Genomic DNA, 21272 nt, shown 5'->3' on the forward strand with positions numbered 1-21272 from the left:
ACATCTCTCCACTATAAAAGTGTGGGTTTTTTTTCCCCCTTAGTAATTAGCAAGTAATCTGTGTGATGATGTTTTGGTACTGCGCAAATATCTGCTTCCCAATCACCTTTCAGCTCGTGGTCTTAGCATCCATTGATGATCCTTGCCTGAATCAATAATTTCATTTACATTTATTAGCTGGTATTCTTCTGCTAAAAAAAAAAAACAAAACCCAGCCTTTCCTCATTAACTGGGGATAAATTACAGTTCCTCCAAAAGAGATACGGGAAGTAATTAATTCCTTCCTCTTAATTATAAATTTTCAGAATAAAAAATTGGTGTAATCATCATGTTTAGTTGCAGAAAGTGAGTTTCTCTATCTTTGGAAGTATCCTTATGGACTCATGGATTTTTAATTTATTTGATGAATTACACTCAATTACATTAATTATTATTTTATCCTACAATTGTCCCAAATTTGGCTACTTGGAACTTCTTCAGGCTGACTCCTGTGTTCTATTGATATGCCCCTATTAGTCTTTTGAGTGCTTTATCGTTTTTTTGGCAAAAAAAGATATCTCAATTTCCTCCTTTCTTCCCCAGCCCTAGAATAAGCCATTTATCTAAGGAGCCTTTATTATTTATAGTGGGGGATGGTAGAATGAAAATCTGGGTGCTAAGGATGTTTCTTGCTACTCGGTGGGGGAGGAGTTCTTATTTCTAGGTTCCTACAGTGAATGGATCTAGAAATATCTGTTTTTTAAAGTCAGGAGTTAATTATTGATACTTCCAAATCAAATTAACATTATAGGATTTTTCTTAATTTCTTTGATATATTTATATCTTTCTTCTTACATTAAATACCAGTTCTATTAAGATTAACATATTTGCTTACTTGCTTTATCCAACTATATATAGTTTCAACTTACAGTAACAATATTACTAATTATAGTAAAACTGAGTGAAGTTTAAGGTTTACTTGAAGTTCTTTTTGTCCCTAGACTATATCCCACTTAGCATATACAGTAAAAATAGTGGGTTTGCAAGTCACCCGAAATTACCATATGACCCAGCGATTCCACTCCTAGATGTATATCCAGAAGAAATGAAAACGAGAACTCAAACACTTGTCCATGAATGTTCACAGCAGCATTATTCATGATAGCCAAAAGCTGGAAACAGCCCAAGTGTCCATCAACAGATGATGAATGAACAAAATGTGGTATATCTTGTAATTCTTTTGACTGAAGCTACTTGTAAGCTACTTCCTCCTGCGTCATGTGTACTTGTCCTCCAGAAGCATGCTGAGATGTCCCCCTAGTGATGGATCTTGTGGCAACAGGTGGTGGTTGTCATGGGTCTGGAGGAAAATGAGCATCTCTGTCATCCGCCCCAGGTGCTGTAGCCAGGGTTCTCAAGCAAAGGAAGGGTAGTCCCCTCAGACATGGGGGAGGGGCCAGGGAGCTCCTGCCACTGGCACGGGAGGCTCAGAGAGACTTGGGGATTCAAGAGTCTCTGTTTCATCTGGGTCCAACCAGATGTTCTCATTCGAAGCTTCAGCATCTTATCTTTCCCTGATTAATTCCCTAACTTTTCTAGGAGAAACTTGGTGAGACTGTGAATTCAACTGTTGCTGTAAACCCAGCAACCTGCACAATTACATTTTGTGCTTGCTTTTCAGCAATATCACCCTGTGGCTACAAGAAACGAGGATTTTTTAGGGCTGTCATAAAAGCTATCGACTTCTCAGACTCTCAGAGGGAGATAAAGGACTCAAGCTTGTCATTTTCTCTCTGTAAATGTTCCAGGGCTGCACTCAGGAAAATCCATCCCACACCACAGGCCTTGCAGTCATCATTCCCGTCACGACCCTCAAGTGCAGCAGCTTCTTGGGTTCCAAAGACACATGCGTCGGCTGGCATTCCATCACAACCCATCACAGATGACAGCTCCATCAACGGTGAAGCCACTACAGGACGTGGAGTGCCAGCACCCTTTTCCCACTGTCCCATTGCTCAGCGCTGCATTCAAGCCCAAGACTCCACACAATGAGTTCCCAAAGCCCGTCACTGTGGGTCCACCTCCTGGGACCACTCCCAGCACCCAGTTCTATATCCGCTGGGATCCAGGAGACAGAAACCAGTCAATCGAACAGGAGAGGTTAACATAAAGACGTTTTTAACTATTTGGAGGGAATTAAATACTTAGAAGGGATAGAAAAGTACTCTCAAGAAGTGCCCTTGGGCTGAAAGAACTATCTGAGGAGGAAACAAACTCGGGCAGGAGCAGGGCTTCCCACATTGTGCTCCACGCCTCCTTGGAGAAGGCCTGCTTGCAGCCCGCTGGGCTGCCGTGGCCATAGCTGGCCTCTGGTCACCAAGTCACAGTGGGCACAGGGAACCACGGGCAGGGAGTGGCCAGCAGGAGACTGCCCACTGGTGTGCAGGTGGGCCGAGGCTTGTGTGCAGGAACTGTCGGCTGGGACTGCCCGCAGGGAGCCTGGCAGGCGCGCGTGTGCTGAGATGCCCACAGTGCGAAAAAGAGACGCTCACTGGAACCTGGGAGAAAATCCTCTTGCTCTGGCAGTTCCCTCCAACACCCTCTACTGACAAAGCTAAACACCACGCCAGGTGACAAGTGATGCAGAAGCCAGCTCCACAAGCACAGAGCAAGGAGGGGTGGGCGGGAGCTGTGGCAGTAAACCGATGACAAGGAGTGACGGTAAGTGAAGACGCAAGGTTCACAACAGCGTGCACAGTATGCTGTCTTCTGTGGAGGAAAAGCTGGGGAATAACGTATGCGTATCTATGCTTAATTTTGTAAAACAAAACACAGGAATGATAAACCTAGAAACTAATAAAAATGGTTACCTATGGAGCACAGAGTGAGCTAGGATGAAGAGAAAGGCGAAGGAAGCGAGATATTCTGAAAATATGTAGTTTTGACTTTTGAACCATGTATTTCACATGTTCGAAAAATAGAATTAAACTGAAAAAGAAAACAAAGCAAACCCTAACTGGTCTTGCCATATAGCCACCATCACCAAGCAACAGCAGGCCTAATTCAGAGGTGGAATGGCTTACTGAAAACTCAGTTACAGCACCAACGGGGGGACACTACCTCGAAAGGACAGGTTCTGTGTTACAGGACCTAGAACATGTTTGGAGCAGAGTCCACTATAGGGTGGTGTCTCCTTCACGGTTGGAGAACAGTCACGCGCCACATAACGACATTATGGTCAACAACAGATCACATACACGACGGTGGTTCCGTAAGATCAGTCCCATAAGGCCTAGGTGTGTGGAAGGCTGTACCAGGGTCGACACAAATACCCAAGAGCCAGTTTACAGACACAGTTTACAGTTTACAGGAGAGAAGGTGAATTTTACCTGAGTTGGGGAGGCCGTCTCCCCCAAGGGAGGTGGTCCAGGGAAGCGTGGTTTGCAGCATGACGCTGCACCGCTTCAGAACAGAGAACATACAGCAAGCATTACAAGGATACGTTTTTTCTCAAAGTCACAAGGGGATACTTTGCTGCAGTTTAGCACATACACAGCAGGTCAACTTGATTTCTGGGAAGAAAAACATATCTTCTAAAGTGTCCTGGCTCTGACGTCAGAGGAGCGGAGGCGTTCCTCCCTCTCTTCAAAGAGTGCATCCCCTGCTTTGGGACAGTGAATTAAAGCACATGTGCCACGTCTGCCAGTCAGACCATAAACCAGGCTGCTCTGGTCAAAATAAAACTCAGGTCAAGTCAGGTTTCAACTAGAATAGTTTCCTCATACACCTTGGTATTTTAAATTTTTCTTGCATCACCATCTAAGTTTGTGTAAGTGCACTGTGATGTTTGCATAACGTCAAAATCACCTAACGAGGCATTTCTCAGAAGGTAGTCCTGACGTTAGGAGACGCATGACTGTACACAGGGCGTAAAAAACTGCAAAAAACTGTAAAAAACTAGTTTTTTGTTTTCCCATGTTTTAATCATTTCCTCACATATATTTTGATTATTTCTTGTGAAGCTATTCCAAGGTATTTTAAAAAAATTATGTTGTAAATGCAGTCTTTTCTCCCATTTTTTGTTCTGTTTTTTAAAAATATGTAAGGCTCCTGACCCTATGTATCAATTTTATATCCAATCATCTTGCTAAGTTTTCTTAATGTTGATAGCTTTTTTATGGATTCTTTTGGTTTTTCCAGATATGCTATTATATCATCTGCAAAAAGAAATAATTTACCTCTTCGTTTCCAATTCTTAAGTCTGTAACTGTTTCTGATTGTGTCAGCTAAAGCCTTCACTACAATGTGAAACAGAAGTGAAGATGGTGGTCATCCATGTCTTTTTCCTGATTTTCTGGAATGCATTCACTGTTTCTCCATTAAATAAAATGCTGGCTTTTGGATGAAGGTGCATACACTTTGTCGTGCTAACAAAGTATCCATTTGTTAAGTGCCTTGTATATCAGGAATGAGTCTGGATTTTGGTAAAAGCCTTTCACATCCATGGAGACAATCATAAAATTTTTCTTCTCATTTCAATTAAAATGGTGGGTTTTACTAGTGGATTTCCTAATGGTGAACCATCCTTGCACTCCTGAAACACATCCCTACTTGGTCATGAAGTTTATGAGTTTACATTCAATGCGCCATTACATGTTTGCTTTCATTTTATTCACGATTTTGCATCGATGGTCTGTAGTTTTGTATTCATGCAACCTTTATCAGGTTTAGGAAAGTTGCTATAGTCACTTCATAAAAAGAATTTAGAAGGCTTCCTTACTCTGCTATGATCTGAAACACTGGAAGTAGCATCAAGTTTGTCTGGTATTTGAAGGTCTGGAAGAATTCCCCTATGAAACCACATGGATCTCGCAGGTTGTTTACTTTTTCTATTTCTCTTATGGGAATTTGTCTGTTTAAAATTTCTTTCTCTCAGGGCCAGGCTGGTGGCATAGTGGTTAAGTTTACAATCCACTTCGGAGGCCCAGGGTTTGTGGGTTTGGATCCTGGGTGCGGACCTAGCACCACTTGTCAGGCCACTCTGTGGCGGCATCCCACATAAAATAGAGGAAGATTGGCAACAGATGTTAGCTTAGGACCAATCTTCCTCGCCAAAAACAAACAAACAAACAAAAACTTTCTCTCCCGGGGTCAATTTTGGCTAATTATCAGTGTCATAGGGTTTTCCAATGTATTTGCATAAAGTTGTCCAAAGTAGTACCACTTTAAAAAGTCTCCTTCATTTCAATAGTTACTTCCCTCTTATTATTTCTTCTTTTGTGTTTGTGCTTTCTTTTCATCTTTATTTGGTTACTCATAGGTTTGTCTACTTTGTTTATTTTCAAAGAACAAGCTTTTTGATTTACTATTTCTCTGTTTTCTAACTGATTAATTTTTGCTTTCTGTTACTTACTTCTTCTGCTTTGTTTGCTATGTTGTTCTTTTCCTAATTTTGAGTTTGATGTTTCTTTTCGTTCTTTTATTTTTGTCAATGTAATTTTTCTTGGATTATTGCTGTAATTGTATCACAAATTCTAATATAAGGTTTTATCATATTTAAAGAAATTCTACAGTTTTAGTTTGTATTTCTCTTTTGACCCAAGAGTAATTTAATAGAGAGTTAATAACATTTCCAGTTGGGATTTTTTTATTTTAGAACTAATTTCTAATTAGAGAATATGTTTGTATCATTTCTACCTAAGGGAAGTTATTCAGGTTTTCTTTGTGACTCAATACACGGTTGACTTCACCAATGTTCCACGTGTGCTTGAAAGCGGTGTCGTCTCTATTATCTGGCTATGAAGTTAGGTGTCCATCGATCAGAAACTTTCAATTTTCGTCTTCTTAACCTCTTTTGGATTCAGAGTGCTGTTACCCTGTTATTAACCTGTTTTTATTTCTTCTTGCATCTCCTATATTTCTGCTTTTTGCAGATTGCTGCTATATTATTTGGTACATAGATATTCATAACTATTATGTTTTCATTTAGAATTCATCTTTTAGCATTGTTATTTGTTTTTAAGGTTGAATTCTACCTTGTCAAGTTTCAAGATTGTTACTTCTTTCCCCTTGTTTTGGTTTGTGTTTGTCTCTACACACCTGTCCCTCTCTTGATGTTTAGGGTTTCTGAATTTCTGTGCTAGGTGTGCCTGGAGTGTACTGGCATAGATGTGCTTGGGTTTTACTTTGTGATCTGGGGTAATTGAGTATAGTAGTATTCTATCTCCTTGTCATGCTTTCATGGAAGGCAGGGTATATATTCCAACCCTCTGACTTTGGGCTTGGGCATGGGCTTGATTTGGTCAATGGGATTTTAATGGACACAGCATGAGCAAAGGTTTGAAATGTGCATACTTGGTTGGGCTTTCCTTCTTGCACTCTAGCCTTTTGCTATGAATAGGACATGCCTCTAATAGGCACTGGTTCCAGGAGAATGAGGGACACATGGAGCAGACCTAGACCCAACTTGCAGCTCAGAGATAAGCCCAGTCTAGATCAGCAGAACCTCAATCAACATTCAGATGCATGGGTAAGAAATAAATTGTGTGTGTGTGTGTGGTGTGTGTGTGTGTGTGTGTGTGTGTTTAAAGACTGGCACTGGAGCTAACATCTGTTGCCAATCCCTTTTTTTTTTTTTCCTTCTCCCCAAAGGCCCCCAGTACATAGTTGTAGGCCCTTCTGGTTGAGCTTTGTGGGACGCCGCCTCAGCGTGGCCTGACGAGCAGTGCCATGTCCGTGCCCAGGATCTGAACCAGTGAAACCCTGGGCCACCAAAGCAGAGCTCATGAACTTAACCACTCAGCCACGGGGCTAGCCCCAGAAATAAATGTTTATTGTTTAATGCTGCTGAGTTTTGGGATTATTTGTCACACAGAATTATTATGGCAATAGCTGAATGATACATGAGCCAGTATTAAAATCTTTTTAATAAGGGATCTAAACACATTTACATTTATTGGTATAATTGACATGTTTGGTATTTGTTCTGTAATATTTTATGTTGTATAGTTATTGTGTACATTATGTTATCCTCACTGTGTATCCTTCACTCTGAGGTCTGTTCTCCTCTTTCTGCCCAGCCTTTTTCCTCTGTTTTGTTCCTGTATTTGGGAAGGTTTGTACTTTTGTTCTAGACGTTACCCTTACAAAAAATCTTCATATAATGCCCTCAGCCCCCCTTTTTCTTACTTAGCCTTTTACTATTTGGCTTTACCAGGTTTAAATAACATCATTTGACTCTCACCTATTAACAATCCAGCAGTGAATAGGCTTATTCTACTCTCCCCTTACTCTCTTCCTTTTAAAAGACTGTGTTATTTCTTTCTTTTAAAAAACTGTGTTATTTCTATTTTGTCTGAACATATAACATTACATAGTATTCTTCCAGCCTTATCCCCGCTTATGTTTTAGTCCTAGATCTGTAATTAAATATATCCAGTGCTAGTCATCAGTCCTTTTGCAAAAATTTCTCAGATCTCTTGTTCGGATGGTTTATCCTATAAGAGAGTCCTCAGAAAGGACTCATAAGGACTATATTCACCACATTCTTGTATGTTCAAAACTTGTCTGAAGCTACTTTTCTGTACCCTTGATACCTGAAAGATGGCTTGGTTAGATACAAAATCCTTGGTTCATGCTTTTTCTTTTCTTGAGTCTCTTTAAAATGTTGTTCCTCTGTCATCTTGATTTACATGTTATTTTGAGGAATCTAATACCAATGTGATTTTCTTTTCTTTGTGTTTGACTTGATTTTATTGCCTGGACATCCAGAGAATTTCCTCTTTATCTTCAAAGTTCAATAATTTTACTAGGATTCATCTCTCAGTGTTGATAATTCTAGGTCTTTTTTTCCCCAAGAACAAAGTGGGACCTTTCAGGATGTAAGCTCAGGTTTTCTTTACCACAGAAAATTTTCTTTAATTATAGTTTTACATCTTAGTTCTATATCGTTTTGTTTCTCTTCTTCGCAGACTCCAATTATATGTATGTTAGACACTTTTTCCATCTGCTACGTCTCTACTTTCTCTCTGATCTCTAATGCCTCCTTATTTGTTTCATTTTCTTGGATCTTTTTTATTTCCATCCTCTATGTCCATTTCAATACTTTCAGTTATATCTATTCTCCTTTGGGCACTTGAGATAATTTTATATTTTTCTTCCATTTTTTTCTTAAGTTTAGTGAGCTCCCATTGCATGTCCTATTTGTCCGTCTTTATTCTGAGCTTGAGTTTATGATTTATGGTGTTCTTTCATATGTTATTGCTTGTTTAATTATATTTAATTAATATAGGAGTGTTGTTACAATTTTCCCTACTTTTCCCTTTTTATTCTGTTCATATGTATGTATGTTTTTATTGATAAAATTTTTCTCATTTTCCTCCTTAAAGTACTTTTGTATGAATACTTTACATGTTTATTTGTATTGGGTTTTCCAGGGCCAACAATAGCATTTGATGCTATAGGGAAGAGCCAGGGGCTTGGCTGGTTTACTTGATTTTTTTTAGTCCAATAATGCCATATTTTGCTGCTACAGGGAATTGCAATTCCTTTAAGAAAAGGTGCTTTTATTGAAGGCCCCTCTTCTGATTCTCCAAGAGCATCTTGTTTGAATAGGGCCCTCAGCGGCTTCCAAGCAGGACCATCACCAGGTCTCCAAGGGGAATCTTCCTTTTCCTAGGTGCTTCCCTCTCCCAGAAGCAGTGCCTTCTGCCACCTCTGGTCCCACAACTTTTCCAAGTGTTTTCCTTTGGATTCCACCAGGTCTCAATTCTCCTTTCTGCATTTCTCCATGCAGGGTCATTCTCTCTCTGTATGGGCATGAACCCCAGTGGATGTTATCTGTTTCTACCACCATCAGGACCATGCCATTCCTCTTTTCTGTGCAGTTCCCACCTGGATCTATATTCTGGGATGGAACTTGATGTCAACTCTGCTAGTCTACGATGCTTATTTTCCCACTGACTTTTCATTAAAATGTGTGGTTTTCACTCTTTCCTGGTGACACTGTAGGTCTGAGCTATAGGTGATTTTATTTGTTCTTTTTTCTAAACAGTTCCTGAAGGACGTGGGAAGAGATTCCAATTTAGGTGGCCTCGATTATCCTCTGGCATTTTTATTTTAGAATGCTTTCTATGACAACTAAAGTGTTTTAGTTCCTGTCTTTCAGATTTAAATGAACTTTTCCCACATAGGACACTGGTCACATTGTGGAGGTGGCAGAGTGTGGTCAGAAATAACAGAAAGGGAAGAAAAGATTTCCCTAAAAGGACCTTAAAAGTCATGAAGCTACACAGTAGGGGTGATGGTAAATAGCCTTCCGAATACGCCCGCCATCAGCCAGCCAGTGAATCTCTGCTGCAGGCCAACTCTGTGCTGCAAAGTGAGATGCGTTCCTTGGAAAGTGAGCACTGAATTGAATATACTGAATCAAGCAGCATCTCAGGTGACACGTGGCTACCCAGAATTACCAAAACAGTGTCACCGGTCATCCCAGGAACTCCCCACTAAAGTTAGATTCCATGGTGTCCAGCTCCTCTAGGTCCCAAATCTTTCCCAGAATCACCAAATCTGCTCAGAAAAGTATTCTTTCTTTTTCTGTTCCTTGTTCACCAAAATAACTATCTGCCTGGCAAATGCATCCTGGGACATGCATATGATGCACACATTATAAACTGCTGAGTCTTTCATAACATCAGAATATATTAAGGAAAAAAATGAGCAAAACTTACACATACAAACTTTCACTAAACTGCATGCTATGGAATGCGAGAGGATTCCCTAACTTTAGTTTAGGAAACGTGGCACAGGCTGTCCTTCAGGCAGTCACAGTGCACAGCAGCCTTTTAAAAGCTTCTGAGAAGTCTTGCAGTGAAGAAATCGATTGAACTTTTTCTAATCCAGCATTTCCTCTATGTTCTTGATTGCGAAAACTCTTTTTTCATGAGGCGCACCAAATAACACTTACAAACTCTTTCGGACACGTACAGAAGACCTGAGCTGGGTAACTCAGAAATATGTGAAGAGAAGATGGGAAGGAAATAGACCTAACAATTATAATGTTTTTTTGGGTGATAGGATTGTGGATGATTTTTTTTCCCTGCTTTTTATGAATCTGTTCTTTCCAAATGCTCTAAATGTTAAAATGCATTTGATCAAAGTTAAAACACTATAAGGAAAGCCTCCAACCACTGCCCAATTGTTCCTATTGCCAGGGAGAATTCCTAAGTTCTGATTGAAACAACTCAATGGTGATGCCATTTGCCAAAATAGGGAACACAGCAGAGGCCCTGGTTTCATGAGTGCCTGTGTATGACCGTGAACTTGGTCATGCAGATAGTCTGAAGTGCTGCTGGAAGACCCAAGGGAACATGGGTGCTCAGAGTAGAGGTCTGAGCTGGCCATTCAAGTTTGGAAGCAATAGGGGTGCAGGAGGGAGACCGAAACTCGGAGGCGAGAGGAGGCAGAGGGCTCCGACATGGGCCTGACAGCAACACTCGATGGCACCGCGGAGGAGCGTCAGCCTGCAGAGGAGACGGTGAAGGAGTCCCCAGAAAGGAGGAGAAGAGAGTGTGGGCTCAGAGATGCCAAGGAAAGAGTATTTCAAGAAGGAATGCGTGAACATATCGAAAATTGCTGAGAGGTCAAGTGAAACGAGCGCCAGAAATGTGCGGCAAGGGGGGGAAGGACACAGTCAGTGAGCATGAAATGCTCATTTAGAGGCCTGCTGTGTCACCTGTGACCCCAGCTAGACTTGTTGATGTCAAGGGCAGCAGAGGGCAGAGCAAACAAGTTTCCATGTTTTTGATGATGATTTACAGACTGTAAGATCAGCCAGTGGTTTTGCCCCGCCCCCATCAATTCATTTCAGATGCATTTTGACAAGACCAGTCCTGTGCTAGTCAATGGACACAGAGAAGTGGGTCAGATGCACCCCTTGCCCTCGAGGAGCTCACAGTCTGGTGGGGGGGAAACAGACGCAGACTCAGAGAACCATCACCTCGAAGCACCGGCTGAGCAGCTCACCCCCATCAGGCAGCAGGTCGGGGGCAGCCCTGGGCATCACACAACCAGAGGCTGAAGCAGAGCCAAGTACGTGGGGCAATTTGAACAACCAGCTTCCCCCTCCTGGACAGCCCCTGAATGGCCTGGAAAAGGAACACCCGCCCAGCTGCGGAAGCTAAGAACATCCTTCAAGCAGAATTCACTTCTCTACGAAGGGTGGGCCACAGCTAAATCTGGTCATTAAAATTAACGTTTTTTCCACAAATGAGATCTACCACTTTTAGTTCATTTTATGATACATACTGAAACTTTAAGGTGGTATTCTCTAGAACTGAATTTGGGTCCAGGAAAGGGGAAACAGTACAAGCCAATCCTGTTCTCACAGAACTCCTCGTTCGGGGGGATCAGACGTCACCTTCCTGGCTTTTGCAGATCACATTAACCAGCACGTGGACAAACGGGCAGCTTGACTTCATCAATCATCTCTTCAAGCATTTGGGACTGGGCCATCGGGGTTTTCTTGCCCCCAGAAGTCATTCCCAGTCCACCTCAACACTTCACAGGATCCAGCTCCTCTCTCTAACTCGATGAAAGCACTAAAATTTATTGAAAGTTGCTAGAAATTATAAATACCCTTGAAATCGTCTATCAGTGCCTATGTTGTGATCTGTACATCGACGTCCTCACGTTACAGTCAGTCCACTGTCCTCCAGGAAGGCCAGTACCCAGAGCAGTCACGACAAGGATGGGCAAACTTGCCAGCTGATCTGTGTCTGGCCGACAGGGAAACTGCTGGACTTGTCAGAGAAAGTAGGAACCCGAGAGTTTTAAAGGATTTATTTGATTTCTCCACACGATCACAGCTATGGTTTTACATCAATAGAGTCTTACTACTCACAGGCAGAGTGCATATTAAAACAAAAGCGCTCCTCTCCTCCCCAGTCACACGGGGGGTGCTGGGCTCCTCGTGAGCGAGGGGTCCCTGCAAGTCTTTGAACAGTCTGCATTCGAGACCTGACTCTGTGTGTTTAAAACGACTCGAAGGTGAATGACGTTCTCAGGAGACGGGCACCGCGCGCGACCCCAGCATGCCCGCACACAGAACACCGACACCGCCGGGCACGCGCAGGACAACCGACAGAGCTCCTCCCTCGCGCCCCTCGCCACCCCCACCGCACGCTGATTCACCTCACAATCTGCTTCCTCAATTGTTGTTGTTATTTAAAATACTTACAAAATTATTCACTTTTCAGGCAGGAAAGGTGATGATATTTTACAACAAAACTGTCAGAGGCATGCTTCCCTGTGGAGACGCAGCTTTGCGCCAAGTCAACACCTAGGGTCATGGTTACATATCTGCTGTCTTTTCAGCTCATTTTAAAGAAAAACGAGGCTTCTGCTGCATGCAGCGCGTGATGGAAAAATCGCTCTACACTGGCTGACTGAAGATATTTTTAAGCAAGACGTGCACATCATATTAGGATGAACTTTATTTTTACATTGTTGTACAATTCATTCGTAAACTTAAAATACAAATACATGATTTAATTGTTGTCCCAGAAAAGATTTTTGTGATGCTACCAGCCGCTTCCTCTAAGGGTCCCCTGCTCCTGCCGGAAATTATTGTATAATTGAAATAATTTGTGCAACTTGAGAAAAATGTCCCGTGTGTCCTGACAGTAAGAAAGGATGACACGAATGTCCTGGTGGCGCTCCTGCCTCCTATCCTGGGGGTGAATGATAGGTACCCCCAGCTGTGACCCTGTGACCGGTTGGGATCTGGGGAACAGTCCCATGGAAACAACATGGGGGACACCAGTTTATCAGAAGCTTTTGCTTCCCAGACAAGATTTGTGCAGCGTGGCTCCAGCCTCCTCAATGGGACAGTGTGCTAGAAACACTTCCCATGACAGTTTGTAAACAAAACACACAGAACAATGAAACCTCATTGACCTGAACCTGATACACTGAATGAAGCTGGAAATGCGAGAACTGAATTTGTTCAAGAAGCTATTTCACTACATCTGGCCCTGTGGCACCCTGACAGCTTCAGGACACATCGGTGACAGTTTTGGAGGTCAGAGTTCTGAATGGCCTGTGGAGCACGCAGGATGGCAATGAAGAGAGAAGCCGCCCCTCCCTCGGATTTATTGTTGGTTCTGTTGTTTTTCCTTAGTGACTGTCCTTTCAGAAAGGGCAATCTTGTACCAAACAGCCTCATCTTTTCTGGAACAACCTAGAGTTTACAGTTAGACTCTACCATTGGTACAGGAGAGTGAAGAAAAGCTGACATATTTAATATGTTACCACTTTACTTCAACTATTTGTCAACAGTAACACTGATGTATTTTGCAAATATACAATACAGAGTGTGGCCTCACACGACTGACGCCAGGTGACATGCAGCACAATTCGACTTTTCCTTGTCAGAACAACATCTGTTACACTGCAAGACAGAGAACGCCTCGGGGAGCCTGACTCTGAAGGGAAACCAAAGAATTTAGGAGTCAGTGGAACCGGGGAGCCTCCCACCAGCCTGGCCTGGGCCAGATCAGACACACCGTGCTTTTCATTTCTCTCTTTCTGAGCAGATGCCCGAGAGAAATACTACGCTGATGGGGACATGAAGGCGGGCAGGTTAAAGTCACACTTCTTTTAAAAAAACGCTAAACTCTAAATTGCTGTATTTGCTCTCCGTGGAGATTAACAAAGTGCTCGGTTTGCAGATTGCTGGTATGGTGACCTCAATGATATGAGAAAGGGGTGAGTGGGGAGGGAAATGGGCAGAACCCTCGGCTGGCCGGCCAGGGTGGGCTCCCCTCTGTCGTCCTGCTGTCCAGCCATGGCTCGCCACGCTGTCCACGGAGCGCGGAGCCCCGCGGCCCGCAGAGTCCTGCGTTAGCTTCGCCCTTTCTGAAAGGGCTCTCCGCCTGGGCAGGTGCCGTGGGGCAGTCCTCGGGTCCCACGGCTTAGGAGCACAGCACTGGTGGCTGCAGTGGCTCGAAAGGCTGAAACTGCAAAGTACGGCCCGTGGGTGACTCAGGCACAGAACCGGATGCGTGCAGCGCCCGGCCCCTGGGGGAGTGGATGGTGTCACCACAACACGGAAGCGACAAGAGCACAGCTGAGTCATGTGATGCCCTGGCAACTAACTGGACCATGAGAAGGTAGCAGGGGCTTCGCTGGCGAGGCCGGTGCTCATCAGCCGGGGTCAGATGGGCCACGGTGATGACAAGGGGGTTGTGCTGGCACATGGCTACATGGAATTACGATGGTCACGGCTACCACTCAGAAAACAAAACGGGAGACACACACACCGCCCTGGCTGCTAAACGCTAAAGTCAGCCTTCAGGTTCGAGAGCGGTTCCTGGTGGAAACACGCTCGGGGCTCCTGCCTGGTGCGGTTGGAACAGGATGAGTAAGTTATGGTGCTGGGGAGACGAGGATGAGAGCTGGCCGCTTTCATGTTGGAGATGAGTACTTCTGCCGTGTATGGGTGCCCCCTCAGAGGACTCGGAATGAGTGTGCATTAAATCAGATGCATGTAAAAGAAATATGGAACATGGGAATTCACAGTTATCGCAGCCATTAAAGTGTCTAAGCATCTGTGTAACCAATATTCTAGGACAACTGGTTCCGAACTAGTTGTCCCGAGTTGCTACTGTAGTTTACTGCATTTTATCTATTTGCTTACCTGAAATAACAGAGCAGTAATAATACTGATTACTTATGATAGTATTCTGTTAATAAAATAAGGATTTATACAAAGCAATATTGGACTTTTTAAACAGTTAGATGCTATGTTACTTGGCACAGTTAGTAAAGATTGCGTAAAGGTTTTAGCCAGTCCTAGAGGGACTTCTCTTCTTTTTATGAAAATATGGAAGTATCTGAATTTGTTCCTAGCATTTAAGTTTTTGGTCTACTCTCTCACACATTCATCTAAGGTCCTGTCTTCCTATCAGGTAAGTGGAGCTCCTTGTAAAGTCTATATTGCTAATTCTGTGGACTGAAACGCTTGCCTCTCACACACAAATACTACCTATACAGTATATATATATATATATTTATATATTTATATATTTATATTATATAAAGTTTACTTACGTATTTTCATCAACCATATCAGGTCTACTTAATTTTTTGCCCATTGTCAACAAAAGAGCAATAATGCAGCAAGTGTTGGGTTTTTGTTTTGTTCTCTCTGGTTTTGTGTCTCGTTTCTTCTTTTCCTAGGCTGGGTTTCATGTGCGTGTACAATCGGGCAGAGAGCTGAGGGCTGCAGTGGGCTGGGGGCAGCTCAAGACCTACTTGGCCGGCGTCACGGCTTCGAGGCTGATGGTGGCCGAGGTCCACCCCTCGGGTTGAGGCAGATGGAGCCCGGACGCCAACATTAAATTAAATCAGGAGCTTTGTTCCCTACAACGCAAGCCCTGTGGGCTCAGGGGGCTCCGTCCGGCTGTGAGGAGCAGAGGGGAGAGATGGAAACACAAGTGCCCTGGGTCTGGCCCGAGGCTGGCCACCCCGGGCGGGCCTCTGTGTGGTGTGCAGTTAGTTGTTCCAGGGAGTCTGGGACCCCCGCACAGGCTGTCTACACAATTGTGCTGATGCCGCTGGGTTTGGCCTTGCTGCTGGTAGGGGGCGGCGGTGCGGGGGGCTGCCCGTGGTGATGCGCTGCATGGCCTACGTGGCCTGGGTGGCCCAGGTGGGCCGAGGGCAGCGGTGGGTGGCCGTGCACATGGGCCCCATAGGGTGGATGCCCCCCGTGGGGGCCATGGTGGTACTGGTGTGCATGCTGGATGTGCTGGGGGGGGTGGTAGTGGTGGTGGTGGTGGTAGGGGGGTGGGTTCTGCTGCATGTGGCAGTACTGGGTGTGGTGCCCATGTACCTGGGCCTGTGGTGGGCCCTCTGTGGGCCCCTGGTGATGGCCAGCGGAGGAGTGCTGCGGGTGGGGCAGGCCCGGCGGGTGGGGGGGTGGCTGGGGAGGGGCTGAGGGCAGGTGGGCCTGGGGAGGGGGCTTCCCTCTCTTACTCCCAAATAAGGAGCCCAGGAGGGAGGATGAATTAGGCATAGTCTGGTGTGGGCGAGATGGACACTCTCGTGTTGATGTAGCTCTCCGGCGCATGTGAGGACTGCTAATGATGGACCCCTAAAAAGGAAATTCATAGAAATCAAAATTAAAAGATCTTAAATCACTTATGTCAGAATGATTTTTTAAAAAAAAAATGTAAAAGTTCCCCCACTGACTGCTAAGCCTTAGTTTCACTCGCTGGCTGCGGAGGACGGGGACTCAGGAGCCATGTCCTCGCACACTACTGTGGCGAGACTGCTGAGGGGCTGGACGGACCCTGAGAAGTGGCCTTCCAGGGAGAAAAGCGGGGCTGGGGCAGGGGAGGAGGGAACCCTCCCTTCTGGGCAGCAGCAGCAGCAGCACAAGTGTGACTCCTGCTCCATCCTGACGAGCACCCTGTCACAGAGGCAGCCTGAGCTTTCAGATCGGACCCTTTGTTTGGGGGTGTCTGAGTGGCGTGTACTGAGTGGAGCGGGGCAGGCTGGTGTGCACAATGAGGAACCCCATTCCTGCTGAAACTGTACTCTGAGCTCTCCTGGGTCCTCTCAATGGGTCTGAGCGCATTGCTCTGCCTGTGTGGGTCCCGAGGCTTCTGGGAAGGTGGCGAGAGGGACAGGAGGGGCTCGGGAAACCCGGTCCTGGGGGGCGGGCTGCCTGGGCATTTCACTGCAGCTACCTACAGCAAACCAAACAAGTAAAAAGAAGGAAACAAAAAGGTCTGCAAGCTGAGGTTAAGATGTGAACAGTAATATAGAGATGGTTGAAGATGAATGAAATCTCATGAAATCCACACTGAACTTTCCTTTCTCTCACGGCTCTCCTCCTCCCGAGCTAGCTAAGCAATTCCATGGTGCCCTGACTGCAGACACATGACAATCAAGACTCCAGGAAGGAAGCGATGGGGATGGCGGAGCGTGGAAGTCAAGAGATCCACAAAACCCCCAGCAGCGAGGGTGGAGGGTGCCCGGCGGCTGCTGCCTCCCTCCCAGGAGCAGTGCCGGGAAGCCAGGAATGTGAACCATGCTGGGGACCACAGGGGACAGGGGTTAAGCAGGAACTAGAACACAAAATCCAGAGCCACCCCCCACCGTTCCAGCCCAAACAAGCGGTGGGAGGCGCAGCAGTTCTAGGTGGAGGGGCTGGCATGCACCGGGCTGAGGCAGGCAGGGGCGGGCGTGTCTGCGCCTCTGTGCAGTAGGGGAAGGAAGAGCAAAAAAACAAAGACGACAGATATAAACCAAGGAGTAGGGAGGTGACACACGACAGCCAGCTGGACGAGGCGCTTCCTACTTACTTCCACATTGCTCTCTAGCGATCCCGCACTGCTGCGACGCCCTCGCTTCCCTGCCCAGAACATGCAATACCAGAGGTTAGACACAGACACGAGGCCACGGCGCTGCCTGCCGGGCACTGGGCCGCCACCGCCACCAGGCTCAGGTGTGGGGCCCACCTGCTGCAGGCCCAGGTGTGAGGGTCGGAGGAAGGGCTCAGTGGGGAAGCCGGTGGCAGGGCAGAAATGAGTTAAAAAAAAAAAAAACAAAAAACAAAAAAGGGGGCTTTTAATAAGCAAAAAGCAAAAAAAAGATTCTTTTTCAACCAGCCCCAAGTTTATACCCCTTCTCCTGGAATGGGCAGTCTGTGGGGAGGGGCCTCCGGGGGCTGGGGCAGGTGGCACAGGTGGGGCCCGACACCCGGAGACCAAGCAGGCCTCAGCCATCTGCTGACAGGGGACAGGGTGAGGGCAGCTTCTCCAATGGCTGAAAACAAACAAAATGAGGTCCTGCGGGGCCTGGCTTTCAGTGGATTTCATATACGTATGCATACACGCAGACACACATACGTACAGACACACACACCTCCCGCTCCTGGCGGGGTGGGACTGGTGCTTAGGAGGAAACCGAACCTTGCACCCCAAACTTTTCTCCTTGGTGGATCAGATGTGCCTGTGCCTCTGGGGCCTGGTGTTTGGTTTGTGTAGTGCCCTGGCCGGCACAGCAGACAGGGCTGGGGGCTGCTGGGAGGCCTTCCTCCGCTCAGGGCCTGAAGTCCTGCCTCCCCTCTGTGGGCTCACCTCTCTGGATGCCACAAGCATTCCCTCAGCTGTGAGGACTCCCTGCCCAGGCCTTCTTATGTCCCTAGTGCACACAGTAGGCACGCAATATGTGTTGGCTGTCAGAAGAAGGCTGAGTCTTTCTCTTGGTCCTGGATGCCCAGGGCCCAGCCAGGCCTCCACAGTCCCTCCAGAGGATTCTCCATGGATTTCTGCAGGACATTGACGCCAGTGGGAATGATGTTGCCCAAGCTTAGGGGTCTGGTCTCCGGCCAGCACTCTGAGAACATGGATGTGAAGAGGGGGCAGAGAAAGGCTTTCCCTCTTGACGTTCTCTAGCCTTCCATTTGTGCAGCCCTGGCCATGAGCTGAGCACCATGCCAGTTCTTGGTCAAGCCCTGCAATGATGCAGGACAGGTGTCCCTCTGTCCATGCCAAGGAAGAAAAGATGGAGACCCTGGCTGATGGACTGACTGGCTCAATTCCCACAGTCAGCAGAGTTCACACCCAGGTCTGTCCATCCAACTCTGAGGCTGGAAATCTTGGCCATGCTGCTTTCTGAGCTGGCCCCAAGCCAGGCCCAGGAGCCTAGAAGATGGAGACTGCCATGTGCCTCCCTGTGGCCCACACCCCAGCCCCACATTGGGTGGAGAGGGTGTCTGTGGGTCCTCTGAGCCTCACGGTGGCACCTGAGCATGCTGGGCCATGCCTGGGACAGGGCCTTGGTCCTGGGCATACAACAGCAGGCTTGGGGTGGTCTGGTCCCTTTGCCTTGCCTGCTGATCCCAACCCTGGGTTCCAGCTGGGAGTCTTGATTCCAGAGAAGGCCTTGCTGGACTCTGGCATGTGGGAGAGGGTCTCAGAGGTCATTCAGGACAGGGCCACACAGTGGACGTGGGCAAGAGCATTTTCTACCAGCTGCTGAGGACCAGGAGAACCAGCAGGGCCTGGCTTGTTCCCAGCCGGAAGAGATGAGGGTCACATTTCCTCACGTGCGAGAAGAGGGGCTGAGCGTCTTCCCTTCCTGTCTTCTGCCTCAACAGTGGCCAGGGAGACAGAGAGTTAGAGTCTAGCCTCCCTAGGGTCTTTGGCTGGGGGGGGTGACCTCATCTGGCACTCCTTCGATTCTTTTTTCCTTTTTAATTTAATTGTGATTTTCCTAAGATTTCATGCATTTTTCCCCCTTCTTCTCCCCAAAGCCCCCCAGTACACAGTTGTATATCCTACCTAGTTGTGGGTCCTTCTGGCTCTGCTATGTGGGACGCCGCCTCAGCATGGCCTGATGAGTGGTGCCATGTCCATGCCCAGGATCCCAACTGGCGAAACCCTGCGAACCTAACCACTTGGCATCGGGGCCGGCCCCACTCCTTCGATTCTTTATGGCCGTTTCTGCATCTGTGAAATGGGCATGCCTCCCTCCTGGGGTGGCCACAAGCATCAGACACTCGGGATGCTGCAGTACCACGTGGAAGTGCTAAGCCCAGACGTCTGCTGTCTTTGGGGTTTTTAAATTGCTCTCTGGCCCCTCTTAGGCCTGGGGACTCCTCTGACTGACTAAACACCAGAGACGGAGGAAAGATAGCCTGCTCCGCCAGCGCCCAGCAGCACATGCCAGTCGCCTGCTGCTGCTGAAAGGACTTGGGCCAGGCCTGGAGCTAGGTCTGGGGCTTCAGACGGTGCTGACCGGGAGTTGAACAAGACCCTCCTCCCCCTCCCCCTTCCCAGTTTGGGCCAAGACTTAAGAGTTTGGCTTTTCTAGGAGAGCGTTAACTTGGATGTCTTTGAATGACGCTGAGCTTCTTAGAATTCGTCTTTCCAACCTCCTAGATCCGCATGAGACGTGGGTGTCCCTACAGGAGCGCTCTGTGCTCCAGTCCCAGAGCCCCGCCCCCAGGCACACCCACAGACAGCTGCCCACTACAGACGTGCGTCCAGGTGTGCACATGTGCACACAAGCACACACCATCTACTCATGGAGGCGGAGCATGCCGGAACAGGGGCTCGTGCCCATGTGGCCACGCACCCCTCACTGCACTCTCCGTCCAGGTACCTCCCCTCCCTCTGGATCCTGGACCAGCCTCTCCTAGAGCCAGACCAGGCCCTGCCAGCCCGCCACGGCTGGGATCAGGACCATGTGTGGAAGGGGCTCCTGGCACGGCTCTTCACAGCCTTCCCCTGCTCTCAGCGTCAGGACAGGATCCAGGCAGGGCTCGCTGCCCAGAGGTCTTGCTTTGGCCCTTAGCAAGGCTAGGGGCTGAGGGGCACCCACTCAGCGACAACAGCCACGCACGCTGTGCCAGGCCTTGCTCTGAATGCTTTGCAGGCGTTGACTCTCACAGAGATTCTTGGAGTGCAGTACTAGTCCCCACCTTGCAGATGGGGAAACTGAGGCCCAGAGATATAACTTATCCAGGGCCTGACAGCTCATGAGCGGCAGGTGGAGGGGAGATGATCTCATGGATGTTACTCCAGAACCCATGTGCTGTGTGCCCTCTGCTGGGTTCTGCTTCGGTGGCCATCCTGAGTGTGGCCCCAGTGCATTTCCTGTGCAGAGTGCCTGTCCTTGGGTAGCAGGTGCTGCTTTGGAAACTGGTCGCCAAGAGCTGCCAACTCTCCCCAGAGAGGCTGGCCCTGGTGCAGGACCCAGCAGGTCTCCCCCTGGGCTGATGACAGGTGCAGACAGGTCTTTTAGCCCCTGGGAGACGTTCTCTCTGTGGGGACTGCTGTGGACTCAGAGACCCATGGACAGTGTGCACCAGGACTTGACTGATCTGGGAAAGGGACTAAGGCCCAGTCACGCCTCTGGTCACGGTTCCTGCAGGTCCTTGATTTCTGGCCAGCAGGGCTCTGGTGCCACTGAAATGAGCCTGGGGCCCTGGCCAAAGGAAGGCCATGTGGAGAGACAGAAGGCAAGGCCTGGAAGCTGAGCCGGGAGCTGGAGCTGGAGGTCAGGCCCCTCCCTCTAGCTCTGGAACGTCAGGGGCTCCTGGAGGCATCTGCTGCTGGGCTTCCCCCAGGCCCAGCAAACTGCAACTGCTTCTCCCGTGGCCAGGGTTCACGCCGGGCTGGGGCCACGTTCCTGTGTGCTGTCTCCTGGATGCATGTGTGACTGCAGGCCAGGGCAGCTGCTCTGAGAGTGATGACATGCCGACCACTGAGTGTCCTGAGCAG

At 47.4% G+C, this 21272-nt stretch overlaps 1 protein-coding gene across 31 annotated transcripts in view; it reads right to left on the reverse strand.

Moving 5' to 3' along the window:
* Nucleotides 1–11802: 11802 nt before the first annotated feature.
* IQSEC1 (IQ motif and Sec7 domain ArfGEF 1) overlaps nt 11803–21272 on the reverse strand; it is a 353973-nt gene continuing 344503 nt past the window's right edge. For 9 of the 31 annotated variants that reach the window (XM_070574590.1, XM_070574589.1, XM_070574595.1 and 6 more), the window contains 2 exons: nt 17346–17395; nt 15182–16129 (listed from right to left, as the gene is read on the reverse strand). In XM_070574590.1, the coding sequence (XP_070430691.1) occupies nt 15572–16129; nt 17346–17395 (608 nt within the window). In that variant the 3' untranslated portion in view covers nt 15182–15571. Of the gene's footprint in view, nt 13995–15181; nt 16130–17345; nt 17396–21272 lie in introns of those variants that run through there. The other 22 variants (XM_070574597.1, XM_070574608.1, XM_070574605.1 and 19 more) reach the window with 3 other exon arrangements.

This window comes from Equus przewalskii, chromosome 15 (assembly GCF_037783145.1).
Source record: "Equus przewalskii isolate Varuska chromosome 15, EquPr2, whole genome shotgun sequence".
Classification (NCBI taxonomy): domain Eukaryota; kingdom Metazoa; phylum Chordata; class Mammalia; order Perissodactyla; family Equidae; genus Equus; species Equus przewalskii.